Here is a 23649-nt window from a genome sequence, read left to right as displayed (position 1 = left end):
GATAGACGGCATCGTCACATGAATTAGTCTGTCCCACAAACATAGAGAAACAGGGTGAGACAGATGGACTCACATGACAAAATGTGAGGTCTTCAACGTTCAACTATTTCTGTCTCACACACAATGATTCACTTTTATAGCCTCCTTGTGTTTCTCTATTAATAGACAGACAAGGGGAAGCCTGCACTCATTCAAATAGAGAAACACAAATGCTTTTTTGGGAACTAGAGTTGCACAATCTCACACACAATTTTTTTGTAACAAAGAAAGACTTACTGTACTTCTGCTTTCTCCTTCACGCACCCAGCTTTCATTTCTACCTGGCTGTTCAGGGTGTGATACTCCCCTGCTCAGCTGTTCTCAATGTAGGTGGGTGATGAGGCCTGCATTGATTATTCCACACACACACACACACACACACACACACACACACACACAGATGCAAATACTCAATTACAAACTTCACAGAGACGATTGATGCTCTATTAAAAAACAAGTGCAGCAAAGTATGCAATGCATAAAACCCTTATAGAATTATCATCGTATTTTTTGCAAACTAAAAATCAAACCACAAATGAATGAACAAAAACAACTTACCAAGTGAGCCAATAAAAGGCTGTGCATCTAATCCCATGAAACACACCAGCTGTCTCACGGTAAAAAAAAAAGAAGCCCAAACACCAAAGTATGTAAATATCAACTTTTTATTGGAGTGTACAATGTAAGAGATCATAATTTTGTCAGGCCTCTTTGATAGGGCTTGGCATTTATATGTCATAAACCGAGTTACCTACAGATAGCAACATCAGCGAAAACATGGCCCAAATAAAGTATCTTGATATGCGACGCAAGAGGTCAAACTAGTGGCAATTTGTATTGAACGCCAATGTTCCTCTTTTGGCTAACAGGAAAACTGAAGCAAAAAAACAACCAAAAAAAGAGCGTTGAGACGTTTCAGCATTTAATTCTGGCATTTTCACTTTCCGTTGTCATACTGTGGGAGATACATGTTTCTCCTCTATAACCCCAAAAATATTGGTAGCGGTATGAGCATGCTGCTCGTTAGCATGGTGGGTTTCTGTAAAGCTAACATGGCTGCTATGCCGATTAGCTCTTAGCATTTCAATGTGGAGATTTAAAGCGAGACAAAGCAACTTTTCGAAGAATAAATAACATTTTTTTTTCCTCTTAATTAACCAATAAAATAAAATTTACACTTATTTATTTAAATTCACGCAGAGGTTTAGCTGTGCAGTGTTGTTTGGACTTGTAAGACCAGTAAGCATGTGCTGGACAATGTTAGCTGACAACAGACGGACATTGCTTCATGATGACCAATCATCAATTGGAGTTGCTATTTCAGCAGATTTGAGCATTAGGCACTTTACAATAATTGTCACGTGCAATTGCAAAAGTTACGTAGTCTCGCTTTAAAGACAGACGCTGGTTGGTTCGCAAGCCACACTTGGTCATCTAGTCTCCACATTAGGCCATAATGTAAGAATGTAGTGTAAGAAACAAGCGACAGATGTACTTTGTCTCGCTCCATTTCATCTTTTCCCGTGACTGATGGAACAATCTAGCATTCACAATACTTAGCTCTGTGGCGAATCCATGTTTGAACAAAGCATATTCCAAAAATAATTGGGGAAATATTATTTATGTGGATAAAATACAAAGTCGACATCGGATTATTAGTTCTTAGCAGGGAGAAATAGACCACTGGCTGGACTTCTATTGAAGCGCTTCCTATGTTTCACCTCATGAAGTAGTTAGTCGAGACAATGTTGACAGCTGCTTGAATAATGCCATGGACCTAACTGTTGTCCCTAATTGTATAAGCACTTAGTGTCTACAACTTTAGTCCCGCTGATCTGTACAGTAATTTAGCTAATGGACACATTATAAGCATCAGGTATGTAAAACTAAAATATCTTTATTCCTCAAGCTTCACATGATGAATAACCCGATTCCAACAAACAGGCATTTATTAACATTCTGCTTGCTACTGTAAAAAAGAACAAAAAACCCCAAAAACTGAATCTGTAGTGTGAGAATGACAAAAAAGAAACTACAATTCACAATTGATAGCCAGTCATAAGAATGTGGGCTACCTCCATGTGTTTACTGTATGTAGTGTGGTTTGTTAACGGCTAAAAATGTTTAATTTGCCCCATTACTTAAAGCATATTCATGTTCCATGAATATACAGACCTGAAAATATCCTGTATTGATTCAGCAAGTCTCCACTTTCTATCTGTGCAAAAATATAACAAGACTCAAACTCTTGAGCATATTTACAGTAGACAGAAAATTAAGCTAAATATTCCAAAAAAAGGATCATTTTCTTTTTTCTTCCTCTTCTTTGTTTTAAGAAAATATGAGTGCTAAACTAGGATCATTTGAATAAGTACAAATAAACTACAGAGCAATTGGGTATGAAAATAGTTTTCAATTTTTTTTTCTCCAGACGAACAATGATGACATGATTTATGAAGGATTTGTGGCAACTTGTTTTGCGAGTCCTCCCTTAAATCACTGACCAAAGGAAAAAACAAACAAAAACTTGATGTAAAATTGAACATGATGATCAAGGGACTGGGAATATGGGCGAGTGACGAGAAGGGAACATGTGCGATGGGAGGCTGAATGACAGATGGAGGTGATTAACATCGAAGCAATGGGGATGTGGGAGGAGGAGAAACAGATACAAAGAGGACAGTTAAAATGACAGATGAGACATATTACTATCGAGATACAGAGATGGAGCTAACGGACATACATGATGAAGACAACGGACAAAAAAACCTAAGATATGAGAATGACAAACATTTACAGATTAACTGAGGTATTGCACAGATTAATAAAAAAAAAGCACAAAGGCAACAAAAATATACAGCAAAATTGCTAGAACATTTACATTTATAATTTTTGAAATTAAAGATTTCTTTTTAGAAAGACGAGAACAATTTTTAGTGTCATAAACATTCGGGAGTTGGGAAAGGGAGGAAAAACAAAAAAACAAACAAATCACTAGTCTTCCCATTCATCATCCTCAAAGTCCTCATCATCTTCATCGTCATCGTCCTCATCTGTGGAAGAGAACACGACATCATTTTTAAGTCATCTCAAACAGCAGGAAATGATGCTCTGACAGGCTGAAAGATTTCTAAAAAAGATTTGTTCATGTGTTTCTGTGTGTAGTAACAACGACTTCACAAATGTCGTCTTTTAAAAAAAACAACTTCTGGGGGTTGACATCATTCAGCCTGGACTTTGCACAATCTCTTGATACATTTTAAGACGAGACGTTTCACCCACTGAGAGGCTTGAAACGGAATAACACAATCACAAAGTTGTTTGAGACTGATGAGGAAGTCTGATTTGTATTTTGGCGACAGAGTCATCTGACAGAGTGCCTGCAACTGCTCTATTTTTTTTAAGGTGGGATATTGAGCAACATAACTAAAGTCTAAGACACATTTATTGTGAAATAAGCATCTATTAAAAAAATCCTCTCATAACATCTAAATCCCAAATTCTTCTTAGTATTGATGTATGACAGTTTCTTATGCTTAAGGTGAAAGAAAAAGGAATCCCAGATGGATCCTGGTTTGCTTATATCAAATCTATTATGAATGAGTGTGATTGCAATCTACAGGTAGGAGAAATGCTGATAAATTGTATAGAGGTTTAGATGATTAATAACATCTAGAGCTTGTTTTTGTGGAAAGTAAATGTTCCATGAAACTGGTTCCTAAAATGTCCATTTGGTTCAAGATTCCCGAATTACATTAATTGCATTATAGCAAACTGAATATTTTGTTGTCTGGGGCTGTTGGTTGGACAAAACAACATTTAATGCTGTCACTGTGTGCCTTTTTTCTGTTTTCTGATGTTTGGTATTAGTTACTCAGCACAATAATTGTCAAACTAATCATTACAGAAAAAAACATTAGTTGCAGTCATAAACAGACTCCCACTGAAAACGAAAAAGATAAAAAGTAGGATCAATGTGTGCTAGCTGAGCAGATGGCGGATGTGCTTGTTTTTGTATGTACCTGAAGAGTGAATGGCCTTGCTCCTCTGCTGCATCACCTCCATCAGGGCTCCTACAATGCCTGCCGAGGGGGCTGGGGTGGAAGGAGTTGAGTCAGTGTTGTCATCTCTCTGTAAACAAGACCATTAACCGCAGTTAAAGCACAGGATTCAGATTAATGCGTAGATGATTAAGAGAGGAGTTGTGTGTGTGGATGAATGAATAATGACCGCTTTAAGTTGGATTCCTTGTCGGATTTGGTCCAGAAGTGCGTTCCTGCCAGTGTTGGACACTGGCCTCTCTTTCTGCTCCACCTTCTTCAAGTTGGTGCCTTCTCGGATCTGATTCAGCAGTGCCGACGGGCCGACGGACGAGGACACGCTGCTGTCCCCTCCGTTAGCCTCCGTGAGCAGCGGAGGAGCAGGGGGTGGTGGGCCAGGGGGTGGGGGAGGAGGAGGGGGAGGCGGCGGTGCACCGGTACTGGATGGAGTTGAGGATGAGGGGGGAGGAGGGGGAGGCGGCGGAGGCGCCACAGGAAGTGAGGCATGAGCTGGCGGAGGGGGAGGCGGGAGAAAGCCCCGGCTTGGAGGAGGGGGCGGCGGCGGAGCTGATATGCCTGGCCGAGATGGAGGGGGAGGAGGGAGTGTAGAGATGGGGGCCCTGGAGGGGGGAGGAGGTGGTGGGGCACCTCGCCCCCGTGCCGGAGGAGGGGGAGGAGGGGCTGAACTGTGGTGCGGGGGCGGGGGAGGCGGAGGGCCACCTCTGGATGGGGGAGGTGGAGGAGCTGAGGAGAGAGACAAAAAACAACAAACATTTAAAGTTAAAACAGAAAATAATGATCAGTGTTCATCATTCAGAGTTCACACTGCAGTCTGGAGGGATATACAGTTTATATTCATCTGCAAATTACTTTAATGAAGAGACAGAGAAGATGTGGAGGATCAAAGGATTTCACAGCATATCTATCCAAAATGCTCATCAGCTCCGCATTTCTTGCCAATATCAAGCCATGCAGTTTTAAAATTGAGCCACAGGGGGCAGCCTTCTCCTAGGTAACCAATCTTACTTTGTTGAAGAGAAGTGAACCAGAAAATATTCGTCAAGAACCTTTTTTGACCAGTTAAATCGGCTCTCATATTCAACACTTGTAAGAACCAGGGGTTCCTTTGTCACATGCTTTTTAAATTTCCCACATTGATTCTTGCAAACTGGTTTGGATCGAGCGCCCTCGAGTCTGACTGCTGGTTAAAAAGGTGTCAGTTCACATGCAAAGTGTTTACGGTACAGCAAACCATAAGAAGAGCTTCAAAAGTTTGGCAAAGCCTTGTGTCAGGAGTTGCACAGCAGAAAGGTAAATCATTGCATGACAATAACTTCCAAGAATTGCCTAAAATACGAAGCAGCACGGCACAGGAGCACTGCCTTTATCTCTAGTTGTAGTCATAAAGCCCGAGAGGCAGGTAATAAAAAAGCACATCCAACTCAGGTACAAACAAAGTGTAGAACAGCAAACACTGAACTAACTTCACTGCAGAAGCCTCACACGCTACAACTTTTATTCTTGGGTCATTTTACAGTCGAACTCAACATGCACAGTCATGAGCTGTCACAGCAGGTCATGCATGGAAACCTACCACTCCACCTGGGCGGACCTGGGGATAAAATCACCATAACGGTTAGATTGTCTTAAAGTGACAATCAGCCCATTAAAAACACTCAGCGACTGTCCTGCAAAAACATGTTCACAGATCACAGTTAGCAATACTCTTTCTACATCGTGGTGTCAAAACTCTCAGCTGAAGCCAGTACAGTAATATCCAAGGAAGTGTGAAGTCTCCTTTATAGACATCTCAAAAATTCCTTTCCACTGCAAAATCTAGTGAATCTTCCAATTCACTTTTGATATTGTATGACTTATTTTTTTTAGGGCCTAGGACGATCTGTACTCTCAACTCCATGTCTGCCTTACCTTGTCTCCGTAGCTCATTTTTGACAGCCTCAACGCCTCCTTTCTTCTCGATGAAGTCGTAGATGACCTTCGAGGTCTCCTTGTCCTTCAGCTGAGCCTCGGAGATGCCACACATGTCAAATAAGTTCTTTAGTTCTGGGTCCAAGTTATTCAACTGTAGGGGGAAAAAAACAGAGAAAAACATGACTTTTGGTGAAGGCATCTATGTAAACTGCTACAGGTGCTACACCTATAAATGGGACTGCCATGATTTAACAACTAGGTTACACTCGTATAGTGGCATAAACAAAAACAGACACTGTAATAACACTGTTTTATGAAATGCATATGAACAGTCTACTAGCTGATAATGTCTGAAATAAGAAGCCATGAATGTTGATACTGATGTATTTCTCAACAGGAACAGAAACGACATTAATCAAAATAAGAGGAGCCACAACTCCCGTTTCTCCTCAGGCTCATTTACACTGTCATTGAAAGAGGCATCGTCTATATTAAAATGTGTTAATACTGTTTACTTATGTGTTTCTTCTAATTGAAACAATATAAGTCTCCTCGCTGCAGTGACTAAAACATACAGACTTCCCTGCTGCTCTCGTAAATTACTCGTGTGCGAGCACATTTCTACCCACACACTGTACATTATCAAATGCCACAACGTCTGTGATGGGATTTTTTTCTAGATGTAATCTTTATTTGTGAGCTTGCAGCTCAGAAACACATGAAGTGACTTACATGTTAAGAGCCGAGATGGATATCAGTCAGGGATTAGAGGGACGTTTTGAAAAAGCAGATTGACACTGACTATATTCAGTATAATATACACAGTATAGTACAGTATACAATATATAAATAAATGATTAGACATATCAACTGTTTCATACAGGAGCTCAGAGTGAGAAATAATTGTTATTATTCATATTAAGTATTGCTGTTGAGTATACCCTTTCAGTGAACCCTCTGAAATAGCTTTACATGTGAGCAGAATAGTTGCTGTGATGCTGCCACCTGGTGGTGGGGGGCAACACGGCCATCTTGGCACGCTGGAAAAATATACTTCTCATTAACCTGGATTTAAATATAAATCAGAACAGGTCGGACCACCTCAGTCCAGATGACGTGTGATGGTGAACCAGTTAACGCCCTTTGCAGGTGAAGTGATCCTGATGTTCAGACTTTTTAATAACGTTTTTTTCCACCTCACCATGACACCCATTTAAATCCATATGGGGGTTTGATCATCTCTTTAAAGGTGGGACCTATTCAAATTTACTTTTACTGTAGATAAGCACTTAAACGGCAGTAAAAAAAATAAAAGTATATAAGTATCTATGATACTATGATACAAAAGAAAAAGAAATAAATTTAGCTGCTGAGAATATAAAATATATCCTTTGCTCATTTGTGAATCCACTCATTTGTGCTGCAGTTTTAAGCCAGAGGATTTGAGAGGTGAGCAAACTTTGTTTGACTTGACGTCACACATTCAAATCAATCCAAAGTCCTTGAAAGCATTAACTGAAAATAACTGAATAATCTGAATTTCATCCTTTTGATTTATGAACAGAGTAAGTCCTCTGACCTGCGTGATCTCATGCTTGGCATCCAGCATAATTACTGACGATGCTTTTTGGGAGCGAGTCCACGGATTATGCAGACGCAGGTTGATTCTCTTCCCACACAAAATCTCCTTGTGTAACGCTCAATGACGACTTGGCCACGCAGCACGGCTTAATTTTTCTGGAGCTGCTATTGAATTGTGAATCTGTCTGGGGGGGAGGTGGTTGTCTGAGTGAGAAGCTTATGTGTCAAGTTTTAAGAACATCAAAGGGTCACACTGTGACATGTGCAGACTCACATGCAAACAACACACTGACATTAGAATTATGTGAATTCTGCTTACGTCAAAGCCGGTGTTTGGATCCCATCCTACGTGCCCAATGTGCCTGTGAGGAAAAACAAAACAAGAGGATGTGAGGTCACGTTAAGGTTGCAAAGAGGAACATACAGTCCAAAATGGAAGACAATTATGTGTTTGCTGCAAACACTAGAAAATTAGCTGTGTTCCAAACCCAGATAGCCCAGTGATAACCTGCGGTAGCTAACAACCACTATGAAGCAGATACTGACAGATTTTTCTGCATTATTTATCTTTCACATTTTCCATAGGATGGGTAAAGATGGCCTGGAGTAATTCCTCTGATCAAGCAGTACTTATATGGACAAATTCCGGCATGTCATATGGAAAGCATTAAGCAGCTGTTTAACACCGGAGTGTATCAGTCTTTAATTTGGTGAAAATTGGATGACATCTTTAAATATAAATGGCATAAAAAGTGTTCATGTGCATCTCAGCATCGACTGTAAGAGAATGTTTTTTTTAGTCCATGAAATGTAATAAAACCCAACCATAATAGCGCCCCGTGACTCACTGGAAGTTGCTCGGTGTGCCGATATCCGCCTTGGTCAGCCTCTTCTTCTTCCCCTTGCTCTTCTTCTCCCTCTTGGGGAAGGAGGAGTGCACAATGTTGTTCACCTGAGAGTTGTTATGGTAACGATGGACACTGTTGATCTCCGGGTTTTTGATGTCGACAGTGGCCATGGGCAACGCGGGACCTGGAGAAGTGAAGGAGTCGGGCGCTAGAGTTACAGTTTACGTAACACAAAAATTCCACCATGTCTAGAGGAGTTATTATTATACATTGAATACACAACGTTTTATATTAGAAGGGCAACAGATTATAAAAGTCTGGCATAGCGGTGAAAAAACTGAAGTGTAAAGTGAGTAACAAGTCATAAAAGAGGAATAAATGACGATGGTTCCATTTGAAAAATGCAAGCATGGGAATTTCAGGGCCAGCAATGTCCATTCAATGATATAATCCATCATTTAATGGCTATTACAGACTTTGTTTGGCTCAAAGAGAAGTAGGAGTTTGATTTGGCTTTAAGGGCTTGAAAGTGGCCCAGGCTATGCTGGATTATGGTGTCTGTCGTCTCATTATTGCCACTCAGGGTACTTTTAACAAAATGACATAACTGGTTAAGGCTGAGAAAGTTATGTTGTTATGACAAGAGACTGGCAAATATCTCTGGGATATGAAAGTTAGCAAATCTGTTGTGAAACTTGTAGTGTCGGTTTGGTGACCTACTATCACTTACAAAAACGATCACCGAGTACTGTCTTAACCTTTTCACAAATTTTACAGATGGTGCGTGTCTCAAAACACCCGGCTACATAAGTAAATATCCTTTATTTATTTAAAAACTTTTTTTTCAACCAGAGCTGGCCATGACTGGCAGAAATAAAAGTAATTACCAAACTAACGTCACAGAATAGAAAACACATATTGCCGGCCGGTTGCGGAGGAACAAACACACTTTACATTTAACTGGAATAATGGAGAACAGGTTTGGTGCTGTTATGCAAGTGTTTCTTTTCAAAATACAGAAAATAAATAGGACTAGATACTAGAAAGCAGGGGAACCTATCCCTTAACTGCACATGGCAATGTGAACTGCAAACAACCGATCACAATGAGCCAACCCAAACAGTAATTCTACTGTACACATGCAGCCAAAACAACACGAGATTTAAATGAGCGATGACTTAAAAAAATTGAATATATGTTGTGATTCTCCCATCAGTGCCTCAGCTGTAACACATACCTTTGGCACTCTCACTACAGGGACTTTTGTGAGTTTTGCTGGGCGAAGGCGAGGCCGACCGGCTGCGTCGCCTTCGCACCCTGTCCCAAAGGCACCCACCCTCTCGGGCTGGGCAGGTGGTCATGTTGACATCGACCAGCACCGTGCCCACCAAGCTGCGAGTTCGCTCTTCGGGGCGAATTGAGAGTCGGGAGGTCGGGTCGGACAGAGACGGGTACAGCTCGTCCTGAGGGAGGACAAGGCAGTGCAAGGAGGACAGGCAGCTACCTGGGCCCAAACCTCCGCCTCGTACTGCTGCACCTCCACCGCCCTCACAATTAAGGTCCTCAGAGGGAGCGGACAGAAAGGTGGTGCAGAACATCATCGTAGCTGATGCCTTTGAAAACAAGGATGCTCTTGGGTCTAGATAGTACTAAGGTCGTATGTCTCGGTCAAGATAAAAACATGCAGAAGTTCTGATGGATGTTACACAATGGAGACGGTTTTCCACCCCAAAAGGGAGCGACTGTTCACAAAAGAACAACTGCCTCTAAAACCCCGGTCTGTAGGCAAATAAAATGTAAAATCCAGTTGACTTGACAAAAACGATTCCAGTCTTCTCAGGTTAAAGGTTTCTTCTCTGCCGAATCCCGACAACAACAACTACTAGGATCTCCAAGGTTTTCCAAAACACCAGAAAGTAGGCCAATGTGTGAGGGACTTGGTACGACGCTCTGCATACACTGAATAAATATCTTCATCAGACATCTGGTGGAGTTGAAACGCGCTGTCTGAGCTGTGAAGGCAGACGTCCAGCAATGCCATCGGAAGGGAAAAGGGCCAGCCAGCACTTAGCCAGCCAACAGCCGGAGTTTACTCTTCCCATTACATTCCTTCCATTACTCTGACAGTGCTCTTCTATGTCTCTTGTTCTCCCAGTCTTGGCTGCACTGCTGTATCAGTGCGTCTGAGCTCTGCATATTTTATATCTATTTTGCAACCGTTTCCCTGGCTCTCCATCTCAGCGGGGTGCACAGTTGAGATTAACACGCTCGGACTGGCTCGCTGTTAACATTTGTCCACCCACCATCCACCGCTTTCTCCTCCCATTCGCTGAAAAACACACAAATGGATCTAATCCCAGCAAATTATTATGGCTTTAGCACTGGACTTTACGTAACCACTAAAACCCTGTCCATGGCATAATCCCACGTTAATCTCAGGGGTTTCTGAAACATGATGAATCTGCGGGGTGAGGGGAGGGGTGAGAGAGGCAAGAGGAACCGAGGCAGACAAGAGAAAGATGGAGAAAAGAGGGAAATTAAGACAGATTAAATGAAGAGCAGAGAGCTGGATGAGGACTAAAATTGAGAAGGGGTGAGCTGTCAGGGCACAAAGAGAAAAGAGCAGAAAAGAACGAATGAAAAGATTTTATCAGACAGTAACACAGCTGATGATGAAGCAATGGAAGTGACACAGAGACAGATGGAGACTTCTGTGCGACGACGAGGATGATGTCCTTTGGAATTGAACCAATTCAGAGAGCAAGATGCACTTTTTCAGAAACTGAAACCATGCACGACTAATCCAGGATAGAAACTGGCACAAACACTTGTGCATGACAGCACGACTGGGCACTGACACATGGAACATGTTGCTGTTAAGTAACACTTGTTTTGTTTTTTTCAATTCTCCTCTCCGATTTATCTTCAAGCTGCAAAAACAGACGCAAAAATATTAACCCTTAAGTGTGAAGGAATTCACCCAAAAAATGGTTAATCCTATAGCTCCTGGTTACACGTTGGCTTAGGGACACCATGTTTGACCAAATATGGCATCTGACCACATGTGACCCAATCAAAACAACCACAGGCCCAGTGCTGTTAAGCTGCTCTTAATGTGAGCATCAGCTAGATGCTTAAATGTGTCATCTTCTGTGATTAAGACTTCTGCATGACTGCGCGCACACACACGCACGCACTTTAATAAGCCTGCAAGTTCAAAACTGTACCGTCTGTTTGCAAAAACCGATTCATCTCCTGCTTCTTCTGCCTCAGACCAGGCTGTGTCTTTAGCCATATGTTCAAATAAATGAACTAAAAACAAATGTGAGGATATACACAACTGTATTCCATCTATTTAGTCATCCGACCATACTGAGGCCTTGGAGGGCATGTAGCTCACAGATAAAGACTCCAACTCAGGGCGCTGTGCTATTATGTTATTCTGAATCACATTATAATGATAATATGATCATGTGCCTTTACTCTGGATTCCTACTGCATTTCATTTATTTTGAATGTGGGTCAGACTTGATAACAAAACTGTTCTTTCTTTCTTTAAAGTTCTCAACCCTTCATTAGTGGATCATTCAATCAGTCGATTGTTTTTTTCTTTCGATGTTGTCTTAAACATAGATGTTGAAATACACACTGCAGTAAAATGAAAAGTAAAACTGAAATTCATAGTTGTTTAAATAAGCATACTTGTTGTACAAACAGGAAATATCATGAGACTTGACAATGACAAATATCAATTAATCTTCCATTTTAAACTCGAGCTGTTTCTGGACAGTTTCACCACCTTTCACGTTTAGTTTTTCCCGCTTTGAGCAACTTCTTCATTTTCTTCGTGCATTGTATGGTGGAACAATATTGTCCATCAAACTCATGTTTTGACTCTAGTTTTATTTTTTTTCACTTTTCTAACAGACACAGTTATTCAGTCTTTAATTATATAATCAGTCTTTTTGATGTGCACTTCACTGACTGATGATATTGCCCACATGGGATATTAAATTCCATGTATGCATAGTTTCCACAAAGAACAGAAAGTCTTGAATTGTTACCAAGTCACACAAAATTCTGAATGATCCTGAAACTCCACCTATCTGACATACCACACAGACTGACACATATGTTTTCCAGTATCATCAGACGCGTGTCTGACACGGGTTTTACACACCTCTTTTCATACATGTGGAGTTAGGGTCAGGAAAATAGTGGGAAACATACCATTTGGAGGGTCGCGTCTCTTCTCTGTGAACACACAGACAAAATGAAACCGTTACAATCCTGTGCTTACTAGTGAGATGGGATAGTGAGAGCTGAATGTGCGTGAAAGCACAAATGTAGAAAAAGAGGAGAGAGTTTATCAGGGTTTGAAGCGCACGGCTCGGCGGGATTGGAAAGTTATTCGGAAAAGTTGCCAAGCAAAGTGTTCAGTTAGTGTGTTTACGGGACGTCAATCAGTCATTCCTTTCATTCACTCACAACAGGACAGCTAATACTATACCCATAAATAAAGCCTGTGATGCAAAACACTTAACTGTCAAGAGGAGAATATACGTCCCTTTTTCTCTCACGTGTAGTACAATAAATAATATTAACATTAATGCATTCTCACGCACACTTAAAAAATTCTGATGGCTTTTGGTGGAAGGCAAGATAGATTACAGATCCAATGCAGAAAGCTGAACGGGAAAAGATTAAAGAGAACGATCCATTTGAAAGGTCAGGAAATGATCCGCAGATGAGGAGGAAGGAGGAAGAACCGCCGGTTGTAATCAAGCAAGCGATGAAAAAAGTTACAGAGGGAGTGCCAATGAAAAGTTCAAGGATGCATCCTTTGTGGTTTTGCATGAACTACGCGATTTAAACTGAATCCTCGGCCTGTTCAGATGAACACCGATATTCACAGCTCATTTCCCTAGATGGAGAGATAAGATACAGAGGGTGCAACACGGAACTTAAGGGTTGGACATTTTCCATTATGTTTCGCAGTCCCAAAGTCTAAATGTTGGTGCTGGAGGTGTAATTTTCAATTCAAATCTGGTGGTGTCCATTATTATAAACATTTTGATCCAGAGTGGCCCCCTTGACTGTAGCGTGAGGGTGGGACGTGTGGCAAATGCAAGTGTGGCATATGGCTTCTTTTGAGACATATGTCATAGTGGGCCGGAAAATCTATTTATTTATTCACGAGGACCTGCACGGCTGAGGCTGAAGGAGAGTTTGCAGACTGGCAGGAAAAAAGGAGCAAGTAGTAAACGGTACCAGGCAAGTAAAATAAAACCATTTTCAATACATGACACTTTGGTTAACATCGACGTCAAGCCCAAAGTACAAATTACGTGCCAGCTGGAATACATCAGTCCAGTGCCTCTAAATACATTTTCTTCATGTATTGAATTTTCAATTTCTTTTGCCCAGTTCTGTTTTGTAGTATGTGGTAAAAATGACAATTTAAGAAATTCATTTGATCTTGTGCTCACATAAGGTACTGTTACATTCACTCCAGTGATATGTTTTGGCGTGAACACAAGAGAAATATAATCTAAATGTGTAAAAGTTAGGACAGTAGGAAGGTTTGCAAGAAGGTCGTTAGGTAGCATGAGTAAGTTGGTACCGCTTTTCCTCTGTCGTTTCCCCATTAGCTCCGTCAGATGGTTGTGAAAACGCTTGGTCTCCTCCTCACTGGCAAAGTTCAGACCCACTTGGCATGACTGAAAACAAATGCACACAAAACATTGTAGAAATTCAATATAAGTACATATGTAAAGTCCGTTTGTTTATTGTCAAGCGCCAAAAGCCTACCCACCTAATTCATTGTCATGATTGAATTTGCAAACCTTTTTCCAGTGAACAATCCCGGCCTTATGGGCGCAGTCAGCAGATACCACATACCTCATGGTCTGCTGGAGTCTGAGCCACTGTATCCACTATCTAAGATGTCCGCTCCACAAATAAAGTGGCCTTGTCAAATAGATTTGAAATTAACATTGATGTACATGTTGGGAACAGATGTCACCATCATTTGATGAAAGGAATACTTTGGTAGAAGACAGTTTTTACTTTGGTTGAGTAACGAGAACTGGTTCCGATTTCAAAACTGAAATTTAAATTTTGTTAAAAAAAATCCGCTCTGCGGTTTCACTTATCATTTCCTGAGAGGAGCTCTTTGTTTGATCAAAGGAATAGAGACACACCTTGTGAAACAAGTTAAAAATGTACTTTTACCCTACAGGTAATGTATGATAGAGGAGTATTTGTGAAATCTGGAAATCAGTGACTTTTTCCTGTGACTCAAAAGTGACAGTCAATGAGAAGCATGAGGCATGAAGGTGACTAGTAACTCACATCTCCGGCAAATGTGATGAAGTAGGGTTTGGTGGTGTGGACGCTGAAGTTGTTGTACAGCTCCTGTTCAAACGTCGTCTTGCCATCCTATGGAAAAGCACACGGACAAGATTGATTAAAGAATGATTGTATTACACATTAGCTAGTACAACAGACTGTAAATGCTAAAGGGCCTCAAATAAATAAGACAGCCCAGAAGATTCTACTGTGTGGCTATAAATACAAATTCATCATGAATACTTTACCACTGTTGATATTTATTGCGGTGTGTACAATCATCTGTTAGTGCCGGATACTGTAGCAATAAAACCCACAAAGATGTGATCATCAATGTGCAGGTTTGTCCGTTTTCCTGCGTATTCACTTACCTTGATGTCAAGGACCCTGATGAAGTAGGAGCGCAGCGGGTTGTCTTTGACCAGACAGGCCACCCCGCAGCATCTCTTGTTCCAGCTGGAGTTCCTATCGGCTGTGTACACCTGGACCACTGCTGAAGACAATGACTGCAGGGAGAGAGAGGGAGAGTCACGCTTATCCTGTGCTGATAAATGGACAGTGGGTTGTTCACAGCCATGTCTTTCACAGGGGGTTTTAAAGATGGACACATAAGATCAAATCTATACTATAGATACACTATTATCCACACATCGCTTCCTATAAAACTGGTTAAGATTGCTGTGGGCTGGAGGTAATGAGGACGTCAAAGTTTGTGTGAACTAATGACTTTAATTCCCTAAAGCCAATGTTTGCAATACACAAGGTCTGCGTCCTGTGATAGCTGCAGTCCATCACTCTGTGAAGGGTGAAAAGCAATAATAAGATGGACTCCCAGTTTGTTTTAAAGAGTATACTGGGCATATTTCTCTGCAATCCCCCAGAATGTATTAACTCTAGAAGAACAACAAAGAAAACTGCTCAAGTCCCAATGTTCTCCAACCTATACAGAAAGTACAGAGGAGCGATCTTCAATGTTCCTCCAACTGGTAAATGGAGCACAGAGTCGGCCAGTGAAGCTCAATGTGGAAGCACAAGTGCATCCAAAATCAGAAGTTCTTGCATGAAGTGGACTCAACGTGCACCTAACAACATTCCTACCACGGTGCATGTGGTACTTGTAGCAACATGCAGTGTGTTTTCCAGCTACAGGCACTGTGAGCTATAATGTTAGGCGGAAACAATGAAAAGCGGATGAATGAAAGTAGAAGTCTGCGGCACATTTAGAACAGGGTGTAGACAGGGGGCATTAGGCCGAATCCACACAGAAATAAGTTCAGAACCAAAACTTTTAAATCCTTCACTTGTCAACACTCGTATCTCAAAGAAAATCTGTGGAAAGACAGACAGATAGATGGCTACTCTTGATATCGAGCTGAAAAAAATATGAAACAGGTCCCAACACAAGGTCTCAACTTAACCACCTCATTCAAAAATGATCTTTTATTGTTCGATGGTCAGCATGAAAGTATAATGACCACATTATTAACCACAGACTGAGCGACAGTGACTCTGACAGGAAGTGTGCACTTGCATCCAGGTGTCCAGGAAGTCACCAAGGACACAAACTACCCTAAACTACTGCTGCAAGCTGAGGTCACTGCAAACATTTGAGCATCTCCTGAAGCCTACACACAATGCCTTAATGACTAGACGCTGTAAAATTTAGTATAGCAGACTACTTGGCACTTATGTAGAATCTTCTATGGTGTGTACAAATATCTAAGGACATTACCAAGTCACTGAAAGTTTCATTAAACCCAAACTAAAGACAGAAATAAAGAAAAGACCAGTTTTTATCCTATTCATCACCTTTAACTACATTATCACTGACAGGACGTATTATTGCGATTATTAATATTAATATTAATATCATCACTAATAATAACAACAACATAATTGTATTTTTTAATTATAAGTATCAGTCTAGTAGAGATTACAGCGGCGGTTGTACAACTGTCCTTTCTCTCTCTTCTCTCCTACTGTCTCGCCTCCCACCCTCTTTCTGCCCACCTCTCCTCTCTTCCTCCTCTCTCTCCTCACCACAACCGGTCGAGACAGATGACCGCCCACAACTGAGTCTGGTTCTGTCAGAGATTTCTTCCTGTTAAAAGGGAGTTTTTTCTCTCCACCGTCGCCAAGTGCTTTGCTCATTGTGGGATTTGTTGGGTTTTCCCTGTAATATTGTAATATTGACCTCACTATGTAAAGTGCCTTGAGACAATGTATGTTGTGATATGGCGCTATACAAATAAAATTGAATTGAATTGAATTGAATGGGGTTACAAGCAATTACTTGAAGTCAAAGACTAAACATACACACTAGGAACACACCAGCAGCCAGGCACAGTGACACGTCTATGATCAGAAGACCAGATCAGACTCCCACTGGCTTTACAGGTTGCTCCCAGGACTTTCTCACGCTGAGGGGTCTCATGTTCACAGTCATTACCAGAGGGATGAAAGCAGGAGCATGAACAGAGGAAGTGCCTGGTGATTTTTTTTCTATTCCTTTTCAACACAATAGTTCCAGTAATTTTTTGCATACTACAGGACAGACATAAAGACATTTTGTTCCTTTTTTTCGCTTGCTTTATTTTAAACCGACCTGAAACTATGCTGTCTTATGGGTGTTGTTCTGTTGTTTTCATTGCTGCAGACAAAAATAAGAAGAGGCTATTGTAAAAAATTAAGGTTTGATTTACTTGCAATGCTATTTCAAGAAAAGCTTTGGTTTTCTTCTGGTCTGACATTCGAGGCTTTTAGGGAAAAGTTACCCCGATCATCAACCCTTCATCTATACTACTACGTTCATTGAGATATTCACACATCTTTTTACCAGGATGAAAAAGCGAGGCCTTCTCATTGATTCGATGCACCACAGCTCATCATGTACGATGTTAATTTCAGCTATTTAAGCTGAAATTGCACAGCCTCGGGGGGAACAGCTGAAAGACCAGTAGTAGTCTTAACTATTGTAGCCATGTTGAATGACTAACATTAATCTGCACATAACGCAGCGTATCTGAGATGACGGAAGCGCACGAGCACTTGCAGAGGAACCGTTGCATCATAGTGATGGTTTGTAAGTCAGTTTATAAACTCGCAACATGAATGACTCCGCTCATCTCTCCCACAGCCTTCCCTGCATTAATCAACATTACAGCATTTGGTTTCAACTGTGCAGCCCAGTTAACAGAAATTCAAAGAATGTCCTTTGAGAGAAAATGTGTCTTTCAGCACTGCACATACAAACATTTCCTTTATTATCTAGGTTCATATCAAAAAGACCAGGATCAAAAGAATAATATGAATTCTGAATTCTTTATGACTGAATTTCTCTGCGAGAGCGGTGTAACAGTGTCGAGGCGCCGGGGCCCTGGGGCTTCATCTGTTCATAGAGCGCTGATTGCTCCCGACAGGGCCAAAGGCTGCAGGAAGCGGAGCGTCATCGAAACACGCCAAAATCACACTCTTACACACGCTCTGTCACAAATAAATTCTGTGTCTCGTGTGCAATAACACCTGGTCGAGACAAAAACAGAAAAAAGTGGTGTTTAACTGTAGTTTAGCTGGACAGATAAAGGTGCTGCATTGATATTCGGGCAGGTGGTGACAAAAAAATTCAAAGTGTTCTTACTGGTTCTTGTGTGAAGTCTTGAAAACACAAAACAGGGACAGACGTGGAAAAGAAATAGAAACTTAGTGATGAACCAAGTGAAAAGGAGTGAATTTGCCTCATATCGATGAAAAAGAATCACTACTTTATGAAACTGAATCATCAACTCTTACGGGTGGTAGGTGTGTCAAAATTCATCAAGTTGTATAATCATGTATTCAAAAAGGACAAAATGTTCACACTCAACATTTTGTGAGAGCAAGATAAATAATTAGCCCTTTGTCCTTGTGGCAATCTGAATGTTGCCAATCAACTATTTTGTCAAGCTGTTCCATTCTGGCACAACTGAGGCATCGTTACATGTCTACACAAGATCTCCCGTAGAGCAAGAGAGTAAGAGGGGTGAAAAGATGCACAGGAGTGGGAGGAAACAAAAGATGGGATAATCGGCTGATGCAGAAAGGCACTTTAGGAAAGAAGAGGGAGAAAAGGATGTGCAAGAAAAAAGCAGCAGAGGAAAAGAAATTATCATTATGAATAACAGAAAAAGAGGGGGAGTAGGAACAGATTCTATGAAAGAGCTAAGGTGAGATTATAACAAGGAAGGAGAGAAAATTAGAAAAGGCGAGAAGTGGAAGAAAAGAGGAGTCATGTTCCACCTCTCCAGCACAAATCACCAGAGGAGGCCGACCACGGGACTTCCTGTAGGAGAGGACTGCTGATCAGGCAGTCCACACACACACACACACACACACACACACACACACACACACACACACACACACACACACACACACACACACACACACACACACACACACACACACACACACACACACACACACACACACACACACACACACACACACACACACACACACACACACACACACACACACACACACACACACACACACACACACACACAGAAATGGACCTCTTCCATCTTTTGCCCAGTCAGACACCATTGCTGATGGGGAAAACAGTGCAAGGAATACCGATGAGTGAAACCAACAAGTGAAGCCCACTGTGTACCTGTGTGCGTCTCTCGTTCCAAATACAGGATGGGTCAAGTCACAGGAAACACAGACAGACACTAAAAACAGACAAAAGGGTAAGAAGGGCTTGGCTACTTTCAAAGAATTAGTTAGGACACAACAGGCATTTTTACAGCAAGAATAAATCAAGTCAAACTCATTTGGCTCACAGGCAGCTAAGGGCTGTGCATCTTCGAGAGAAGGCAAAGAAAACAAATTAAAGGTGACTCAGTCATTCTTACATTTTCTGCATAATAAGTGCTTTACATAACACAATCACTCAGTCAGCCACAAAATCACTGATGGGCATTTTAATCAGATTGGTCAGGGATACACACAATGGCTGTCTCTCTTCCAATCTCCTACTCTCTCTCTCTCTCTCTCTCTCTGAACGAACACACACACACACACACACACACACACACACACACACACACACACACACACACACACACACACACACACACACACACACACACACACACACACACACACACACACACACACACACACACACACACACACACACACACACACACACACACACACACACACACAGTCTTCCAAACTTACTCTACATGCAAAGACGTGTACAGACACACAATAGCGGAGGACTGTGAGGAATGTTCCTGACTCCTCGTCTCTGTCATATGTCGTGTGACACAATTGCCAGAATGCCAGAAGAACGTCGTCAGTGTATTTTTTAGTTAAAAAAAAAGCAGGTTTCAGGAGATGTAGGACGACACGGCCCAGGAACCTTTGTTGGTGTAAAAAGGGGGAAGGCAGGACATCCCACCATATGACCACACACACTGGCCTGACATACTGTGTCATGGGACAGGAAGTGTGGCCTTTCCAAACCAAACATTCATGGACATACAGGTATCTCACAAACCGAGTGCCTGACTGGTTCACAGTAAAGGAGAATGTGCCCAGAAGGAATGGCCTAATCAGACAAAAATATGATCACCATGGGGTTAGTTACTTGAAAACAGGCACCAAACAAAAAGAGCAATGATTTGTAAGCTTTTGTCTTACCTGCCCCGACCAATACCTACAGAGCAAACTGTAGACTGTATTACAAACATTACACATCTTGACTTTGAAAAACACATCTTATCTGTAGAAGGAAGTCAGTAACTCTGTGTAAGTGAAGGTGTGACATTCTTTCCAGCTGATATCACCGTGTGACATTTCCAGGACAGGAGGGCAAAGATACCAGGCCAAATTCAGACAGGAGAGTTGCTAAAAGACCAAAAAATAAAGAATGATCCCCTTTCTTACTGCCCATAAACTGGGAGAGACACACACAAACCTTGTTGGGTGAATAGGCTTAGCAACAACCCTTAATGTTGAGGGGAACCAGCTTTAACAGAGCAAGACTTGCGAGGGCACCAGCGCCTTAAAGGTGGTGGAGGTGCACAGATCATATTATTCATTAGGTGAGACAAAGGATCACGGTCATTCTATAGCGGTGTCCCAATTCAAGGGCCACCTCCTTCGTCAGCCGGTCCAAAATGAGATGGTCTGGTCTATGGCGGATTTCCTGTTTGACGTCACCAGTGTGATATGCCCTTACTGCTGTCGCCTAGCAACTCAGCTGCAGTTGGCCGAAGGTACGACAAAAGTTCATCACCAGCGCAGTGAATCCTGGGATAAGTTGGGGCCGGGAGGGATCCACTCGTCGGATCCTTCCTTGCCCGGGAACGGGAGGACACATTTGTCGTCCGCGTTTGACGGAGCCTTGGAAATGGGACGTCCGACTCACGCCGCTTGTGATGCAATCGGGCTTCAAATGTAGTCTCCGAAAGGAGGCGGCCCCTAAATCGGGACACTGCTTATGTCTTCTGGCTGTTAGACACTGAAAACATCAGACGCACCCACTGATGCAATAGTGCCCATCTCAGTAAGTACGTGAGCATGCTGTTTACTTTGCAGTCAAATTGCCTGTTCCATTCTGGGTGTGAAACCCGCCAACCAGTCCTTAAATGTTGTCATATATTAGCTTTCTTTCCGAAACGGTTTACATATTCTATGAATATTCGAATGTGCCTGCCACTGGGGGCTGTTTGACTAATTTTAAAAAATAAAAAAGAAGAAGCCGGTCCTGTGAGATCATAGAGAAGGGGGGAAAAAAACAATAACTAAACAAAAATGAGGAACAGAACAATGTAAGTCTACGAGTACTGATGCAGATGCAAACCCCTCACTGTGGTGTGCTGCACATGGAGCTGGCCACACACACACACACACAGTGCAAAAAAGATGAATCATCAGCTGAATGCTAAACGTGTGTTACGTAACATCAGACTATATCTGACAGTATTGAGTCGTGACGTTGCAGTTGCTGCTGATCACTGCAGTCTCGCTGCTCCCGCAGCCCCGAGTCTAACATGAAGAGGAGGAGGACTTTTTTATTTATTTATTCTTTGGGGGCTAGTCAGCTCTGTCCTCAGCCAAGTCAGGTCGCCTCATTCCTCTCGACGGACCCACGTCCCGATAACAACCCAAGGTCCAGCCGTGTTATCTAACTCCAGTGCAATTTAACATCTTTGTTTTGATCTACTTCCTGATGATGGATTTAACACCCCCCTCCTCCAATTACCGTTAATTACCGCCACGCTGCCACAGCTGGGCTCGGCGCGGTTGGAGGCCAGGTGACAGAGGAATGACAGGACTTCCCGGGTGACTTCAGGTGTGTCGAGGTTTGTGTCGAAGGCGTGTGCCGGCGGAGGGCCTGTGGCTGGAGTGAAACTTGCCGTTGGCCACAAACACCGCAGTCCCCAAAACCGTCGCTAACTCCCAGCGCTCCCCGGTCGCCCCGACTGTCAAAACAAACCCACCTCTTCGAAGTCTCGAGTAAGCTCCCACTCGGGGAGAAAACATTCCCCCCACAAGTACAAAAACATAACACGCGCAGGCCACAAACACATAGATACAACCCATAAGCTAGCTTTGTGTCCCGTCCCGGGACAGGAAACACGGTGCAAGTTAGCTGAATTAGCCCCCCATTAGCTACCTATAACACAACAGTTCTAAGGGAGAGAGAGAGAGAGAGAGAGAAAAAACTTACGATGCATTTCCTGCCGAGGTGGTTGAAGAGGCACTCGTTTTCCTGCGGGGTCAGCAGTATGGAGCCGACATTTGATTGCCGCCGTTGCGGCGGATGTCCACTCATAACTGGCGATCGGTTTTTATAAAGTATGCACCGACTCTAACTCGTTCTACGAGCTCCACAATGATACATAAACAGTCCCCTCGGTCATCCGTGGCCTTCCTGCGACCCCCTTTCGCACCGGTTCGCTTTATCCCGGGGGGGGGGGGGGGGCGCCGAGACTCGGGTAGACGAGAAGTATGTACGTCGTTATAAGAAAAACCCGTGCTGTGTCCCGCTGCGCTTCCAAACTGGGTCGGTCGAGCAGCGGCTGGGAGACGGCGTTCAACGTTAAAAACTTTCCTGGGAAGTGTGTCCGTGAGAGAGCCCGCAGCCCGCTCCATCCAACATGGCAGTGTCCGGACGAGTCCACTGTCTGGGAATGGGGGTCCACACATTTCCCGCACGGTGTGCCCCGCGATTACCAAGGGAGCATTTCGACACGACAAACGGTGACAAGTTTTTGCACGAATGATTGAAACATTCACATATATACGTTTTTAAATCCCTATGCATATATCTAGCTTAATAAATTGACAATTCTCCGGACGAGCTCCCGCGCAGATGGTTTGGTCCAGTCCGCCCGTGGCTTCTGTGACAGGAATGTATGCGAGTGCGGAATGGGAGGAGTTCAGAAACAAGGTGCATGTTGCCGATATCGTGTACTAATGCTGGCTGTGAGAGGAATTATTTAACTGAAATTGAATGCAAAGCTAAGCCCACACTTTAGGTAGCACTTTAAGAATGAATAGGTATTCATAAGAGAAGCAAAAATACTTTTTATTCCCCTCCAAAGTCAGTCAGGCCATGCTCCCGACCCTCAACATTTCCTGTGTTATGAAATGACCCCCACAACTGAACTTAAATAGTCATGTGTAGATACAAAGGTCCTTTCATCTCATTGACATAAACTATACATAGCCTATAAATACAGTGAAGTAAAATTAAGACTGCTCCAGTTCCTATATATAGCCTCAGGGTGTAAGGATGCCAGGTCTGACATATGCTTAAACGTGTACATTTGTACATGCGTGTAAAATTATAATCTCAA

At 42.4% G+C, this 23649-nt stretch overlaps 1 protein-coding gene across 3 annotated transcripts; it reads right to left on the bottom strand.

Annotated features, from left to right (window-relative positions):
* Window positions 1-686: 686 nt before the first annotated feature.
* Window positions 687-22968, bottom strand: waslb (WASP like actin nucleation promoting factor b). Of its 3 annotated transcripts, XM_047336363.1 has the most exons (12): window positions 22518-22967; window positions 15163-15297; window positions 14795-14881; window positions 14064-14160; window positions 12671-12694; window positions 8441-8624; window positions 7912-7954; window positions 6009-6162; window positions 5674-5691; window positions 4270-4823; window positions 4062-4170; window positions 687-3092 (listed from the first exon to the last, which is right to left on the bottom strand). In XM_047336363.1, the coding sequence occupies exons 1-12, from the start codon at window positions 22620-22622 to the stop codon at window positions 3034-3036; spliced, it is 1569 nt and encodes a 522-aa protein (XP_047192319.1). In that variant the 5' UTR covers window positions 22623-22967; the 3' UTR covers window positions 687-3033. The 3 variants fall into 3 exon arrangements, with proteins under 3 accessions (XP_047192319.1, XP_047192320.1, XP_035469875.1); XM_047336364.1 differs by lacking the exon at window positions 12671-12694 and having other exon boundaries at window positions 22518-22968; XM_035613982.2 differs by lacking the exon at window positions 5674-5691 and having other exon boundaries at window positions 22518-22966.
* Window positions 22969-23649: the final 681 nt, after the last annotated feature.

Source organism: Scophthalmus maximus, chromosome 12 (assembly GCF_022379125.1).
Source record: "Scophthalmus maximus strain ysfricsl-2021 chromosome 12, ASM2237912v1, whole genome shotgun sequence".
NCBI classification, from domain to species: Eukaryota; Metazoa; Chordata; class Actinopteri; order Pleuronectiformes; family Scophthalmidae; genus Scophthalmus; species Scophthalmus maximus.
The sequence above is the reverse complement of the archived record's forward strand: the minus strand, read 5'-3'. Positions and strand labels throughout refer to the sequence as shown.

Excerpts from the sequence above, each read along its gene's own strand:
- waslb (XM_047336363.1), bottom strand. The coding sequence starts at position 22,622 with ATGAGTGGACATCCGCCGCAACGGCGGCAATCAAATGTCGGCTCCATA. Across the intron at positions 14,161-14,794 it reads TCATCACATTTGCCGGAGAT|TCATGCCAAGTGGGTCTGAA; the intron begins GTGAGTTACTAG and ends ATTTGTTTTCAG. Across the intron at positions 4,171-4,269 it reads AAGGAATCCAACTTAAAGCG|AGAGATGACAACACTGACTC; the intron begins GTCATTATTCAT and ends TCTTGTTTACAG.